This window comes from Miniopterus schreibersii, assembly GCF_964146895.1.
Source record: "Miniopterus schreibersii genome assembly, chromosome: 12".
Taxonomy (NCBI): domain Eukaryota; kingdom Metazoa; phylum Chordata; class Mammalia; order Chiroptera; family Miniopteridae; genus Miniopterus; species Miniopterus schreibersii.
The window spans coordinates 4126126-4141415 of NC_138112.1; the positions used below are offsets into that span (position 1 = coordinate 4126126).

The 15290-nt window shown below is 56.0% G+C and overlaps 1 protein-coding gene across 8 annotated transcripts in view; it reads right to left on the reverse strand.

The window, feature by feature from the left end:
• Window positions 1-1676: 1676 nt before the first annotated feature.
• The window catches only part of CEP164 (centrosomal protein 164), a 64745-nt gene continuing 51131 nt past the window's right edge, over window positions 1677-15290 (reverse strand). For 7 of the 8 annotated variants that reach the window (XM_081152729.1, XM_081152727.1, XM_081152725.1 and 4 more), the window contains 17 exons: window positions 13770-13901; window positions 13476-13692; window positions 12496-12573; window positions 12158-12289; window positions 11700-11822; window positions 10509-10652; window positions 10026-10109; window positions 9816-9884; window positions 9316-9491; window positions 8833-8959; window positions 8450-8517; window positions 7849-8056; window positions 6611-6718; window positions 5915-6029; window positions 5071-5412; window positions 4290-4356; window positions 1677-3469 (listed from right to left, as the gene is read on the reverse strand). In XM_081152729.1, the coding sequence (XP_081008855.1) occupies window positions 3301-3469; window positions 4290-4356; window positions 5071-5412; window positions 5915-6029; window positions 6611-6718; window positions 7849-8056; window positions 8450-8517; window positions 8833-8959; window positions 9316-9491; window positions 9816-9884; window positions 10026-10109; window positions 10509-10652; window positions 11700-11822; window positions 12158-12289; window positions 12496-12573; window positions 13476-13692; window positions 13770-13901 (2359 nt within the window). In that variant the 3' untranslated portion in view covers window positions 1677-3300. The remainder of the gene's footprint in view (window positions 3470-4289; window positions 4357-5070; window positions 5413-5914; window positions 6030-6610; window positions 6719-7848; window positions 8057-8449; window positions 8518-8832; window positions 8960-9315; window positions 9492-9815; window positions 9885-10025; window positions 10110-10508; window positions 10653-11699; window positions 11823-12157; window positions 12290-12495; window positions 12574-13475; window positions 13693-13769; window positions 13902-15290) is intronic. The other variant, XM_081152724.1, reaches the window with a different exon arrangement.

Here is a 15290-nt window from a genome sequence, read left to right on the forward strand (position 1 = left end):
CTTCCCTGGAGCGTAGATTCAGGCTTTGAGCTTCAGACCAGGGAAGGCATGGGCCCGGAAAGGGCTTGCTCAGGCCACAGAGCTTGTAGGTGTGCTAAAGCCAGGGCTGCTTCCCTCCTGGCCACACTGCCACTGTGTGTGGAAGATTCTGTAGCAGTTGAGGGGTGGGTGGGCTGTTATCATTCCCAACGTTGCTCCCATAAGAAAAGTCAGGGAGTGTCTCACGGGAGAGCTTTGGGAAATGGTTTGTTCTATATGAGGAATGACCCTTAAGCCCACCAGCAGAAGGGCAAGACTATCGAAACAGTGCCCACTCTCCTCGTCTTTGCACAAAATCTCCGGGGGGAACTGGCACACGTGTTACCTTCAAGGAGGAAACCAGATGGCCCATGGGAGGAGTGACTTCTCTAGCATTTGAGCATTGAGCACATGAACACACAGCCTATTCAAAATAAATGTCCTTTAAAAATATTCCGGAGCCCTCAGGCTGGGAATCTGAGAACCAGTTCCTGGCTCTGGCTGCACCTCTGCCACACACTCACTGGACAACTGGTCATCTCTCCAGGCCGCTCCACTGGCAAACATGAGCGCACTGACCCGGCCATTGTAGGCTCCACTCAGCTCCTGTCTGATTCTAGACTCTCCAGGTAGGTTCTGAAATCCATGAGGGGAGAGATGCGATGATTCTGGAGTCTGGAAAAAGCCTTGGCCGGGGGCTTTGCTTACTCACCTAGAAGCCACCCCCTTCCTGGGACCCAGGTCTACAGACCAAAGCTGGCCAGGACTGTTCTGCGAGCAAGGAGGAAGACAGGGGATGCTGACACAGGGGAGGGAGTGTGGTCAACAGAACTCGGCTCTCAGAGGAGGGCCTGGGTTCAAATCCTGGGTGACCTTGAGCTCTAGTCATTTAACCTCTCTGAGCCTAAATTTCCTCACCTGTAAAAAAAGAATACCAACTTCCTGGGTTAAAAGGATCACAGGAGATAACATGAAAAGCACATAGCATAGAGGCATTCGACAAATGTTACTTCTCCATCTCTCCTTTCATCAGAGCAAGGACACTGGGACACATGGAGCCTGGGTTAGTGTGGATGCTTTGTCTCTAAGTTGGTTTTCTTATGCAAATCCATTAAATGGGCCATTCTCAAGTTGGGTCTCCCAGCATTTCTGTTGCTGCAGATCCAAGATTGTACTGTATGTAGGTTGTTTACGCCACTGGGGTGGGGACAATACCCACCTAACTTTGCCTGCTTAGGACTTCACGGGTTTATCTTTCACCTGTCTGCACAGGGAAAACAGTGGCCCTTGAGAAATGGCACATTGGGTCTTGTCTGGTAGGTAGTGGAACACGGAGGGGGGACAAAGGGAGAGGTGGAGGTCAGCACTTCCCAAGGCTGGCGGCAGGGGACAGGGAGCTCCAGGGCGCAGGGATGGGGGTGAGGGCTCTGCCTTGCAGGGAACTCGGCTACTTTATCCAGGACCCCAGGCACTTACAGGTCCCTGAACCTTGATTTCCTCATTCAGAGAAACGAAGACAATCTCTGCATCACAGGTTTGTTGTGATTGGATCAGCTGCCTAGGAGATGTTCTGTGAATATTAATTTCTCCTTCCTCTGCTCTGAAGTGGAAGGAGGCAAAGGCTTTCGGAGAGGAGGAAACACACTCACACAGCCCCCTTGTAGAAACTGGACCAGCACAGGTTTAATTGATGTACAAAACACAGGACTGTTACCAGAGACGGTTGTGACACATAAGAAAGTCCCAAAGCACACAGAATCAGCCAAGTTACAAAATGGACTTTTTCTGTGTGGTAGACTGATGACCGGGAAGTATGGCCTTGGGGGTAGATAAAAGCCTATTGGATCTTAGTTTCTTCTTCCAGCACAAAGAAATTCGTGATGGGATGGTGGAGGGTTCGTCTCTATGTATTAGAGAGGCAAGGATAACCCCATAGCTTTCAAGACAAGAAAAACAGGGGGGGGATTTTCTTTAAACACTGAGACGGATGTCAGACAGCGTCTCCTGTGATCCCCAGGAGCCCGCTGAGAGGGGCTGTAGGGAGCTGTACAGATGGCAGCAGCCTCACTGGCAAAGGCCCCTCGCGCCAAGGCCAGGCACTGGCCCCGCCCTCACCTCCTTCAGAAGGAGTCTCCGAGCTCTGAGAAGAGGCAGCAGGGGTTGGGCACAGGTAGAAAAGAGAGACGGAAACCAGAACCCATAGATACACCGAGGTGGAGAAAGCGAGGTGAGGACCAGAAGCCACCCCAGACTTCTCCTATGGCTGTCGTCTTACTGAAGTTGTGTGCTAGAGACCTGAGAAGCTAGCTGGCAGGGCTCTGGGGAGGAGCCCCAGAAAAGGGAAAGGGAGAGGGTGCTCCTGAGGACAGCATAGTGCCAGGAGAGGGAAGAGAGGTGACAAAACTCTGGTTGCCTCCAGCAACCTCTGGCAGGGCTCTGGGCCAATCCTGAGTTACTCAAAAGGAGAAACAGAGGACTCAAGAAAGAGGACATTAAAAAAAAAAAAAGGAAAGAAAAAGGAAAAGGAAAGGAAAATGGGAAGAAAGCTCTGGGCTCTATGAGGCTGAGGTATTGGAGACAGAGCCTGGCCCGGGGTACCAACAGGCTGGGGCTTTGCTCTGTGAAGTGAGGACCATACACTGAACCATGCGTGCCCTGCAGGTACAAGGGATCAGTGGGGCTCCAAAGAGAGTCCCTGGACTTTCATATCAGCTCCTCTAATGCCGCCCTTTCCTCCTGAAGGTGCCCCTGTGCCCGGTGGTGCCCCTCATCCTCAGGGCTGCCATACCCACGCAGGAGCTCGCAGCGGCCCACGTGCTTCAGCTGAGATCCGCCACCTGGTCGCTGCGGTGGCTAACTGCTCCCGGCTGTACCATCCTTCCCACCCAGCCCATTTCCCCACAGTTCCCTGAGCTTCGAGTGGGGCGGCAGCAGCAAAGGCGGGACAGGAGGATGCTCCATCAGAGGAAATGAAGTGCAGGCCCCTCCTCAGGCACTTGATGTGGGTGCAGGGGAGCCAGGTGCACCGCACGCGACCGCGCAGGCCTCAGTAGCGATACACCTTCAGCGTGTTGTTCTCATCCAGGCCCAGCTGCAGGAGGCCCGAAGTGGCTCCTGGCTTGTGCACTGAGAAAAGATGTCTGGCCACAAGGTGAAGGAAAACTGCAGTCAGTTAAGCACCAGGGAAGGGCCATGGGGGAAAGGGTCAGAAGCCAAACAGGATCCTCCTGGGACCCCTGGGGCACAAATAGCCGCCAGCAGCCCAGCTCAGCCATCAGGCAGCTACAGCAGAAAGGGGCCAGGGTTCGAGAACTGGCTGAAAGGATATAACTTAGGGTCGTTTTTGTAATGCTCTAGCCACTGCCGGTTAGCCTCAATCATGCCCTGCAAGTTGGCACTGCCCACCTCCGGGATGTGGGAGTGCGGATGCTGCAGGAGGCGGAGCTGCTCTCTGGGAAGGGAAGCACAGCAGGAGGAGGGAGAGAGGCAGGAGAATCAGAGGAAGGGGGACCTGTGATAAAGCCAGGAGAGGCCAACACAGCGAGAGGCCATCACGGCGCCTCCCTCTTCCTCTCAAGATACCAGCTGCAGGCTTGGGGTCTCTTTAGCAATTCAAAGCTTCCTCTATTGGCAGGATGCCCCTCTGGAGTGTGCCCACCCCTCCTGGGTGAATACTGACATGGAGACTCCAGGCTCCACAGATCCTGGCCAATCTCACCAGCAAAATCTCTCCACAGTGTCCACTCAAATACCTGCCCAGCATCAGCTCCCAAACTGGCAAAAGGGGTGAGGGGGGGGACTTATGGTTGGGGGTCTGGTGGGAGGGGATACATCTGGTAAGGAATAAGATGAGTGAGAAATAACAGGCTTAAATAATTGTCCATCTGTCTCCCCCCACAGGGGCGCCTCTCACTCCAGATGTTGTTCACAGGACTAGAGGAAGCAGGAAGCTGTAGGAAGCACACACAGAGAGTGGCAAAGAAAAAGGCCACACTCTGCTCCAAGGCTCGAGGGGCTATGGGAGGGCAGTGGGCAGGGTCCAGCCAGGGCTGTCGTCTCACAGGTTCCTCATGGAGCTGTGCTCCCCAGAGATTCTCCTCCGGTTGCATGGAGGAGTGTCTAAGACCCAGGCAGCTCTGAGAACTGGGGCCTGCCTGGCCTCTCTGGGTACACGACCATGAGTTCTGCTCCCCTAGAGGTCCCATCAGCTCAGGGCAGAGCAGTGCACAGCTGAACTGTGTGGTTCCACACTGAGCTATAGGGAGTCTTACCTGGCAGACATGTAACCCAGCCTGTTCTCCAAGGAGGTGGTGCCACTGCTGAGGACGGGGACTCCAGCTGGAAAGTGGGAAGAAATCACTCACAGTGGACAGTGGGGCAGCTGAGCCAGACCCGGGCCACGCAGGCCACCTCCCTGCTCCCCAGCACCTTCTGCCTCCCCAAAACTGAAAAGGCAGTGCCCCCAAAACAAATACAAACAGGGATACTTTCAGTAGCTGAAGTGAAAGGTGAGAGACAGGAATCACCCTATTCATTTTATTTCTAGAACTATATGGGTGGAACAGGGAGTTGTAACTTTTCCCTCTAACTGAACAGTGCTATGATGCCACAGCAGCCACCGTGCCAAGCTGAAGCCTGGATCTGACCAAAACTCAGTCTGCCACTCACTCACTGGGCACCCTGGAACACACTGCTTAACCTCCCTAAGTCTCAGTTTCCCCATCTGTAACAACGGGGTAAAGAATTTGTACCTCAGAGGTTGTAAGACCTAAATGAATACCTTCATATAAAATGCCTGGCCTATGACATAGTGCACGTAACAGTAGCTATTCTGATGATGACGACGATGACTTTTCAGGTTCTGCTGAGCTCTGGAGTCCTAAAGGCCCCAGTCAGCCACCCAACCCACAGAGCCCACAGCTTCTGGGTACTCAGCAAGGTCTCCTTCCCAGGGACCCAGGGAGGCGGTGGGGTAGGTGACAGAAGGGAGGAAGAGGAGGTGGGGGAGGGGGAAGGCTTGGCCCAGAACCACATGTCCGGAAGGAAGCTCACTTGGAAAGTACTTGTGCCACTTCTCCACCAGGAAGTCATCCACTGTTTGAGTCACGGAGGAGGAGAGCCTGCGGCCCAGCCCCTGGTCCCAGGCCCACTGGGTGGACACAGGTGTCCTGGGGGATGAGGGGAAGATGGGGACCAGGGAGGGGTAGGAGGGAACGGGAGCCCTCTGGAAGGATGGGGACGGGGTCTGTGCCAGGGTGGGAGTGAGGAGTGGCGGCTGAGAGCTGAGGCCCCCCAGCATGCTGAGGACCCCGTTTAGCTGGCTGCTGATCCGCTGTAGGGAGCTGCTCAAGTACTGGATCTTGTTGGGGAAGGTGGGGCTTGCGGTCAGGCTGACTGAAAGGGAAGAGGCAGGTGGTAAAGAAGGACTCAGGTTTCGGATGCTGGGGTGACATAGTGGCTCCCTACCGGCCACCACTCCCCATTCCTCCAGGCAACAGCGCCTTGGCCTTGACTGGGAGAGGGCAGAGCTTCTGTGTTCTAGACAGTGGAGACAGGAAACTGGCCCTACGAAAGAGGCCCTGGGGAAGGAGCAGGAGGGCTTCTCGCTTTGCAGGCCAGGCTGCAGAGATCAGAGTGGCGGACAGGGGCACCCTCACAGTTAGGGACTCTGTGCATTCAGAAGGCTTTCCCGATCCTGTGGACTAGCAAAGCCAGAGTGGTTCCCTCCTTCCCAAGCATCTACTGGGAACCTGCTCCAGACACTGGCACCCAGAGGCCAATTCACACAGAGCGGAGGAAGGGGGCTGCACCTCTGTTCCCGAAGTTCTTCCCTCTCCATGGAAACTGTAGCCCTTCCCCTGCCACCCTCCCTGTCCTCCTCGCTGCCACCACTCACTGTGAGGCAGGGAGCAGGACTCTGAACTTCCACTGCTAGTGTCTTCCGTGTCACTGAGGTCAAAAGTCACCACTTTCTTGGCGGGGGCTCCTCTCAGAGTATCCTCATCTGGAGCCTTATGGGTAGAAGCAGCAGTTATTGCTGGCACTGGCCCTGAGCACTTTGTACGTGGGAGAGGCACATCCTGCAGGCTGCCTTTCAGGGGGTGGAAGGGAGGCTAGGCTAACAGAACTCAGCCCTGAGACACAGGTAGCAAGGCTACCAGGACCAGACAGTTGTCCACCCTTTCCCAGTAAATTCTCCCTGCAGTGTCTCCACCTAAGCTTCCCTCCTGCCACACCCACGCCTCAGGCATCCAGGGAAGAGTACAGGCCCACGAAAAGGGAGGGAACCTTGGGCAACCTCCCAGGTGGGAACATCTGTCCTCAGGTACCATGGCAGGGGAAGGGCCAGGGCTAGATTCTCTCTCAAGAAACTTTAGAAAGAGGCTCCGGGTCTCAGAACCACTCAGCACAGATAACCAACCTCTAAGCGCAAGCCACTGCCGTTCACACAGGCCCACAGCCCTAAGCCTAGTGCCAGTCCTGGGCCCCAGAGACCCAGTGCCCTCGACAGAGGACCAAAGAACCCAACCGTATCCTGGGCACAGAAAAGGAAGCTGTGGCCACCTGAGGCCATATGGCCACAGGGCTGCACCTCATCCCGAAGAGAGGCCTCCAGCTGGCTCAGCTTCCCCTCTTTCTTCCGCAGCAGGTCTCGGCCCTTCCTCATGGCCGACTTCATCTCCTCCAGGTGCTTGGTCTCCTGCAGTCAGGGAGGAAGGGAGGGTAAATGTGAATCCCACACTGACCGTGGGGTACCAGCTTTGCCCTCTGTTGGCTGGTTATCATGAAAAAATTACTTAACTCTCAGTCCAGATTCTTGTCTGAGAAAGAAAAATACTACTTTTCATGGGGTCATGAGAATTAAAAGAGACAGAGTATGCTACACGCTTAGCACCACATCCATAGCTAATAAATTCTCACATGGTTACTGTTAACCAAATGGTCACTATTATCATGGCTCCAACTACTACCACTATCATCATCATTGTCACTGTCATCAGGAGGAACACAGTAGAGCAATGGCAGGGCCCGGGAGCACATGCACACCCCTGGGAAGCCTGCAGCTCTGTACCAGACTCTTGTACTCTGCTGCCCCCCCAAGCCAGGCTGAGGGGCACAGGGCCCAGCTTACTTGCCAGCTCTGAGCACCATCAGAATTCTAAGGGACTGAGTACAATTGTCAGGACCCTCAAAGATCTGCAATCCTAACTAAGAGTGATCATGAAGACTGGCTTTTCCTTGCAAATTAGGGTACCAAAGAAGTACAGAAGAGAAGTAATTCAATCTCATGCCGAGTGTATACTCAAAGATTTCCAGCCATGAACAGTCTTTCATGTGGAATGGACAAGCAAGGTACAGGATGTGAAATTCTGAAAACCTCCTGTACTCTTCACTTAGAAAACAGAATAACACTACCACCTGCACATCACCTGTGGTTACTGTGAGACCCACACAAGAGAGTGTCCCACACACAGTGCATGGCCTTGTGATTTACTATAAGACAGCGTCCGGCACACTGTGCACAGCCTCGAGATATACTATGTATGAGACAGCATCCCGCACGCAGTGCACAGCCTCACAATTTACTATGAGAGAGCACTCGGCACACTGTGCACGGCCTTCTGGACGTGGTGCCTTCATCCTCGAGGAAATATATAACCTTCATGCCCCTTTCTGCCCACCTAGATGACTTGTGTACGAGCCAAGGGCTGTGCAGCCACTATCCTGGAGTCCCCAGCATGAGCAGCGGAGGGTGAGTCCCAAGGCAAGTGCTGATCCTGCTCCCCGGACCTCCTTCCCCCAGAGCTGGGAGGCTGTCCAGGCACTGACCTCTTCCAGGTCCTTTCGCACGTCTCCTAGGGCCTTGGTGCTTAGCAGGTCCTTGGCTGCATCTGGGGCACTGGCCAGCTCCTGGCACCAGTGCTGCCGGGCGGCCTTCAGAGCAGTCTGCCGCCTCCGCATGGAACGTGTCTGCCGCACCAGGAAGGCCTTGGCGCTGCGGAGAGCCACCCCCTCTGCAGAGAGGTAGTGCCGGAAGCTGTGGAGGACAGGCATGGGTGGGTGCGGGCAGGGAGGTTGAGAGGATCACCAGACACACCCCCAGCAGAGATCCATCCTGGGCACAAACTGCTTGGCTGGGCTGGGCAGTGTGTAGGAATGTGGCCGTTTAAGACTACAGCATGGGGTGTGCGGCACCCACCCGGACTCTGAAAGGCCTCCAGGCAGATAGCCAGACACTCCCACTGGCCTGACTCTCAACCAGGATCAGCAGGTGCCAGCATGCTGTGCCAACAATCACAGTGGCATCAACTTCCCTGAACCAAGACCCACTAGTGACTACTGTCACCTGTCTTCAGTCCCCCAGCTCCATGGTACAGGCACTCACACCTCATGGTGTCAACCCAAAATAAGACAGGCTATCAGAACTCACCTGTCCAAGGACAAGCCGGCATCCTCCTTGCTCTGGGAGAGAGAAGAGGGTACCTCTTTGGTCTGGTTCTAGGGATACATGATAGGAAAGACCCACTAACTGTAACACAAGCAGATACACTGCAGGCTCGCAGCCCTGAAATCCCTCCCAGGGTCTAGACATGATGCTTTGCCAGCACCAGGCACTATTCACTGCAGAGATCATCTGATTGATGGATATTGGGGTGGGGAACAGTAAGAAGAGGAGCCAAAAGCCCTACATAGAGCACAGCCTGGACCTCCCTGGTACCCTACCCTCTCCTAGTACCTCACCCCCCTGACGCCCCATCCCTCCTGGTGCCCCAGCCCAGCCATTCTGTTGCTTCCAAGGCCAGAGAAGCTCACACTCCCAGGGGATGTCCTCAGGTCCTCGATGTGGAGATCTGGCTCACAACACGGGGAAGCTCTTCTCTCCTCTACCGCCAGCTCTGTCAACACATCCTGCTTCCTCTGAGCTTTGGCCTCCAGGTCACTGAGGGGGGAGTGGAGGTGCAGGGAGGTAAGGCAGCGCCACGTGATGAAGCAAACCAGGCAGCACACTATAAGAACCCCTGGGGGGCTTCAAGCCCCCACCTGAGGTAGAGAGCAAGACTATCTCCATCCCTTCACTCACATCAAAGTCCCTGAGCGGGGCTGGGGCATGAACAGTAAAACCAGGACCCCAGCTACTCAGAACCTCCTAAGACTCCCCATCCCTACAACATGCAGCAGACAGAGCCTGGTCCACTCTGCCTGTGAACTGAGCACATGCAGACAGGGCTCTGAGCAGCAGAGGTCAGAGGGCATGCGAGGGGCAGAGGGTGGCTCCACGCAGGGTGCCCGCGCCACCTGATGTGCTTCTGCAGCCTCTCGGCCTGGGTCTGCAGCACGTCCACCTGGGATTCCAACTCCAGCTTGTGGGCCTGCAGCTCGCAGAGAACTGTTCGGAGCTGCCGGTTTGACTCCAGCAGGTGGGTGTGCTCCTTCTTTGCCTCTTCCAGGTGTCGATGGGTAGCTGTGACTTCCTGGGCAGAAGAAAAAACAGAAGCACCTGGAGAAAGAGTAGGGAGAAAGCAGGGAGCCAGAAGCCTGAGGACAGGGACACCAGGAGGAGGGGAAAGGACACTGTTCTGCCCCATGTGGAGGGGCTGACACATTGCAGCTCCCATCCTCCCACCACAGCCGCTCCCTGAGCAACCCGAGCTTGCTTCCACACAGTGGTGCTGCTTGTGGAGTAGCCCCATGCCCTGAGAGATCAAGTGGACAGAGGTGGGGTAATGGGGGGAGAGGAATAAAGGAAAGGGAGTCGGGGGAGAGAGGGAGGCCGAGGCTGAGAGAGGCAGACAAACCTTGCTCTTCAGCACCACCTGCCTCCTTACGTCCAGGAGCTGCTGCTTCTCCTTCCGGGCAGTCTCCTCCTGAGGAGGGAATGAAAGGGGCACCTGGGCCATCTCCAGGCTCCAAGGCTAAGGGGCAGAAAGGCCCATCCTCTCTTGGGGGAGCTATGACTCCAAGGTCAAGAGCACCTCGAGATCCTAGCCTCCACCCCACTCCCTCACCTGAATGTCCAGCTGAGCCAATCTGGCCTTGACATCTTTCGCTCTGGTTTCAAGATCCAACTCTAACTCTTGGAGTTTCCTTTCCTGCACAGAGCAAAGGTGGAGGAAAAATGTAAGTACAGAAAGGGCACGAGACTTTAGCTGAGTGACAGGAGGGGTCCTGACCATACCATAGCACCACCCAAGTGGGCTCATGCTTCCTCCCATCTGGCCCTGCAACTCCCAGGAAAGCACCACACCTTACTTACTCCCAGTGGGGGCAAGGAGAAGCAAAGGTGCCAACCCCAAGGCCCTAAAGGGGCTGGCCTCCTCTTCTCATACCAGGGATGTTCCCAGAAAACGAAAGAGCAATGATGCCCCAGCTTGGGGATGGCCAGCAAGACCCCACTCCTGAAGCTGTTGGGCTCCGTCCTGCTCTCCTGATGCCCCAGCCCTGTTCTGCCCCACATGGAGGTGGCCCTGAAGGACTGCCCAGAGCCCCACCTGCTCCTGCTGTCGGAGCCCCAAGTCCTCCAGCCGCCGGCCCTGCTCCTGCCTTGCAGTCTCCAGCTCTCGCTCGTGAGCCCTGCGCAGGCGTTCCAGCTCTCCGGTCAGGTGCCCCAGCAGTTCAGCCCGCTGCTTCCTCTCCTGCATGGAGGGGGCCGCCATGGGAAACTGCAGGGCCTCCCACCCCTGCCACCTGAGTCCATAAGATCAAGGACTCCAGCAGTTTCCTAAGGCCAGCTCTTAGAAGAGAGGAGAGGACAGCATGATCCTCCCCCCAGAAAGTCTGCAGCCCACTCTGAAGCAGAGGCTGGTCAGATGTGGTGAGGAAACCCCTGGGGAGCCCCCTACTGCTCCATCACATCCAGTTTCCATTCCTCAAGGGAAAAGAGGTCATTAATAAAGTACCACTGTCCCTCAGCAAGGTCAGAACTGGTTTGGGAAGGGAATCAACTTCGTTCCATCATGGCTGCTATTTCTGCCCGGGGAAGATGGTACAGAGCCTGGGGTGCTGCAGTCCCTGGAGCAGCAGCAGGAAACCCTGGGCAGAGGCCCCGCTGCAGGCTAACGTCGGCCACCCCACACTGTGCAAAGCACACCAAGCCAGAGAGGAGCCACTTGGATAGCTGACCTTTCCCACCCATGGCCAAGGCTGAAGACGGCAGATAACACTCACACACTGTTGGGCTCCTGCCCTCTATTCCTTGGTGCCCTGGATTCCTATGCAGCCTGGAGGCATGGCGTTAGGGTAGTTAAAACTGAGGCTTTGGAATCAGGTAGTCTTGGCTTGAACCCTAGCTCCTGCCTGTTAGCCATGGTCGGGGAAAGTTGCTTACGCTCCCCAAGTCAGTTTCCTCACTTTGAAAATGGAGATAATGGTAGTTCATGCCCCCTAAGGGTGCTGTGAGGACTAAATGAGTTAATCTATATAAAGAGCTTAGGACAGTGCCTGGCACGTAGGACAAGTTCAGTGCCAGCTGTTATCAAGAGAGGAAGGTGCACCTGCCCGAAAAAGAGGGCTCACTCCTCACCCAATGCTTTAGACATAAAATGACATTGCTGGTGCAGGGCCAGGGAAGAGGCCTCCCACCAACCACGCCCACGGGCTTCCCTCTTCCCTGCCCTCTGGCCAGCTGGGGAGGGCCCAGGCTCTGTGCCCATGAGCGCGCGTGCAGGGGGGGGCCAAGTCACCTGGGCTTCATACTGCTCTCTGGCCTCAGCCACCGCTTGCCGGTGCTCCTCCCTCATCCTCTCCATCCTCCGCTCATGCTCCCTCTCCACCTCCTGGCGCTTCTCTCTCAGGAGGCCACCGAGCTGCAGGGCAGGAGGCACACAACACGCGGGACTGAGTGGGCCATGTGCGCAGACTGAAGCACTTGAAGATCTCATACAGCACATCCCAAGGCCCCCCAGGCACACGACATGCCCGTCACAGGTGCGTGACACACGACGCACACAGCCACACCTCAGCACCACCTCCCACACACAAGGGCGTGGGCTAAGAAGTGCTAACCCCAGCTGAGCCATCAAAGCAATGACCCTCTGGGCCAGGATGGCACTCCAAGCTGAGGAAGCAGCACCCCAAAAGAGGACGCAGCACCCCATGCAAGAAGGCAGCGACTCAAGCGAAGAGACAGTGCAGCACTCACCTCTTGCTCATACTCCAGCACCTGGTGAGCTTTGTGCTGAGCTCTCTGCTCCGCCCACCCCAGGCCGTCCTGCAGCTGGGCCTCCTCCTTCTGCTGAGCTTCCTCTATCTTCTTCTGGAGGCTGGAGACCACCTGAGGAGGGCCCAGCAAGGAGGGTGACTCTCAGAGAGCACTACAGAGTGGCCAAGGGGGACTCACTTCCCAGGAACCCAGTGCTCTTCCCCATGGGGCTGCGGGGGGTGGAAGGCTCCCTCCCTCATGGCAGGGGTGGGCTTGAGTACTTCTAGGGACGAGCAGTGAAGGAGTCTGAGGTTTATGTCCAGGCTGGCAGCATCTACCTCTCTGTGCTTGGCCTCCAGTGAGGACGAGAGCCGCTCCAGCTCAGCTCTATGCTCCCTCTCCAGCGCTGCCATTGCCTGGGGAGCAACAAAGGGCGTGTGAGGGATGCAGGGCAGAGAAGGCTAGCTGGGCACTGACCCTAGACAAGGAGGAGCCAGGAAAACCATTCCCAACACTCCTCGAGCTAAGGGGCTAAGGGGAACCACAGGTAGGTCTTTGTTCTCCCGCTATAACTCAGTCCCTAAAGTCTGCAAGTAGCAGATAAACAGAACACAGGGCCACAGTGGAGGAGCACTGAGGCAGCCTCAGGCCACTGCTGCCACAGGCACTCGGGTGACACTCATGCCTGTGGGTGAGGCCCGGCAGAGGCTGGAGGCTTTAGCACTCAGTACTGAAAACCCTGCGAGTTTCTCCTGGTCTGAGCGAAGCTCCACCCCTCACCAAGGAAACAGTTCCACGTAGCCTGAGACAGAGCCTCCCAGCAGAGGGACAGGGAGGACAAGGGGGAAGCCTCCTGAGTGTGCAAGCCACTCATCTGAAGGCCAGAGAGAAGAGAGGAGGATGGGAGGTCGCCACAGCTGTCCGAGACAAGGACGGGGGCAGGCACATTCGTCTCAGGACCTCTGGTCTGCTTCAAGTTCTTCTGATCATAAAACCTCCCAAGATCCACAGGCCATCTCCCTCAAACTTCTTCACTGCCACTGACAACACCCAACCACTACAGGCCCAGCGGCCCTACAGCGAGCCTCTGGACCGCTGCACACCCTCCGCTCCGCGGGGACCAAGCTTTGTTCCTGCCCTGAGACAGGCTGGGTGACACAGAGTAGTGGGTCCATGGTCTCTGCACCCACCTGTGCAGCCCCCACTCTCTGCCTGTCTCCCCACCTGCATACCCAAGGCTGCTCTTCCTCCACACTCAGTCCCTCCCCAGGCAGCCCAGGCACGTGTCGGAGAGGAAGGTCCAATTCTACTTGCTCACTTCTTTCCTCTCCCCTTCCAGCCGCTCCCTCAGATGCCTCAAAGCCTTCTCCTTCTCAGCATTCAGCGCAGCCTCCTCCCTCTGCTCCGAAGCCTCCATCTCTCCCCTGAGCTGCTCCAGCATGTGCTTGTTTCTCTGCTCCAAGCTGGCCCTCTCGGCCTTCTGCAGAGACTCCAGTTCCTCCCTCAGCCTCTGCAGGGAAGCCTCGTGCTGGGCCCTGGGCAAACAGAGGGGAATGGCGGTTGGCCGGTGCACTCGGGCCGCCCTGGGACGGCAGCTCACAGCGGCGTTCACCTGATTTGGCTCTCATCTGCTTCTGCGCCGGACAGGACCTGCGCCTGGAGCAGGGACAGCCTCCGGCCCTCCTCCTCTCGCATCCGAGCCCCCTCCTCCTCAGTGGCTTTCTGTAGCTGCTCCTTCAGGAGACTAGGGAGGAAAGGCAAGGAAAGCATTGGAAGGCCACCGGTCTCTCCTCTTCTAGTCATATTCCTGGCTCCTGGCTCTCAAAAGCCTATAGCCTGCCTGCGAAGCTTATAAACTCTTAGAGGTGATCCTGACCTCAGCCTCTGGGTCCTGCTGCCTCCCCGTACCTCCCAGGGTAAAGGGGGCCATGAGCCCCACCTGCCCTTTGCCTCAGGAAGCTGATCCCAGACCAGCCTTCCTCCCCAAGGCTCCCTCTGCCTCCAGGTTCGTCTTGTGTAGCACCCGCTAAGGACAGATGCAGACTGACCCCAGCCTGACTTGAGTCCACATCCTTTCACTCTCCACCCCTGGATTCTGCTCTAGCCACATCAGATGAGCTGCTACCTCTAAAGCCCACCGCTCTCCTCGCTCCTCGGCCTTTGTTCATGCTGGCCCCTCTGCTGAGACTCCCCTTTCCAACCTGATGAACCCGTGTTCATCATCCAAGACCAAGCTCCCCCCCCCAAGTTCATTGATCCATCCCCATCACAGGTTACGTGGGGACCTTTCTTGTCCTGGCCACTCTGCACCATGCACCATACTGTGTCATAATTAATCGCTTGTGTCTGTTTTCCTTTCAAGTCTGGGAGCTTCTCCAGAGAAAGAATCTCGCCAGAAACTGTTTTATATCCCAAGTACCGGGCACAGGAACTAGCATGAAGCAGGTGCTCAATAAATGCTTGTGAATTTGAACAGTCCCACCTAGCCCCCAAATACGGGGTGGCCCATAAGTCACTTTACTATTTAAAAATTTCATAACTTTTTTGGCACTAATACTTTTTTAATTTTTGTTTCAGATTCTGAAAATGTTCCCTAGAAATTTGTTACAGAAAAATTCATGACGGAGCAACACGTAAAAACCACTGAATTTGATTTCAAAAATCAGCGCTCCACTGTTCTAACACATAGAGCACATGTGCATGGGTTTCCATGTCAGCAACCCACACGCAAACCCAGCAACACGCCCCTTGGTTCAGCGTTTGCAGTACCAGGGTCTGTCAGTGATGTGCCGGAGCCCGAGACCACGCTCAGCTTGCAGTCAGGAGAGTGCTGAGCGTGTGCAGCAGAGCACTCAGGGTGAGGCAGGGCCGTCCCTCCATGTTCTTGAGAGCTTGGAGCCAGCCCCAGAACCCACGGACTTCCGCAACATGTGCAAACTGACTTGCACCTGGGCCCAGACAGGGCAAGAGTCCAAGCCCAGGACTGCCCGCCGGCTGAGGGACAACATCGGGAAGAAGTCCAAACGCTGCAGCCAGACGTGTTAAAAGCCTCATGGAAAATGCCGTAGAAAGTGCCTGTACTTGCGAACCGGAAATTGGAGGACATTTGCATGACATCATTTTTCATACGCAG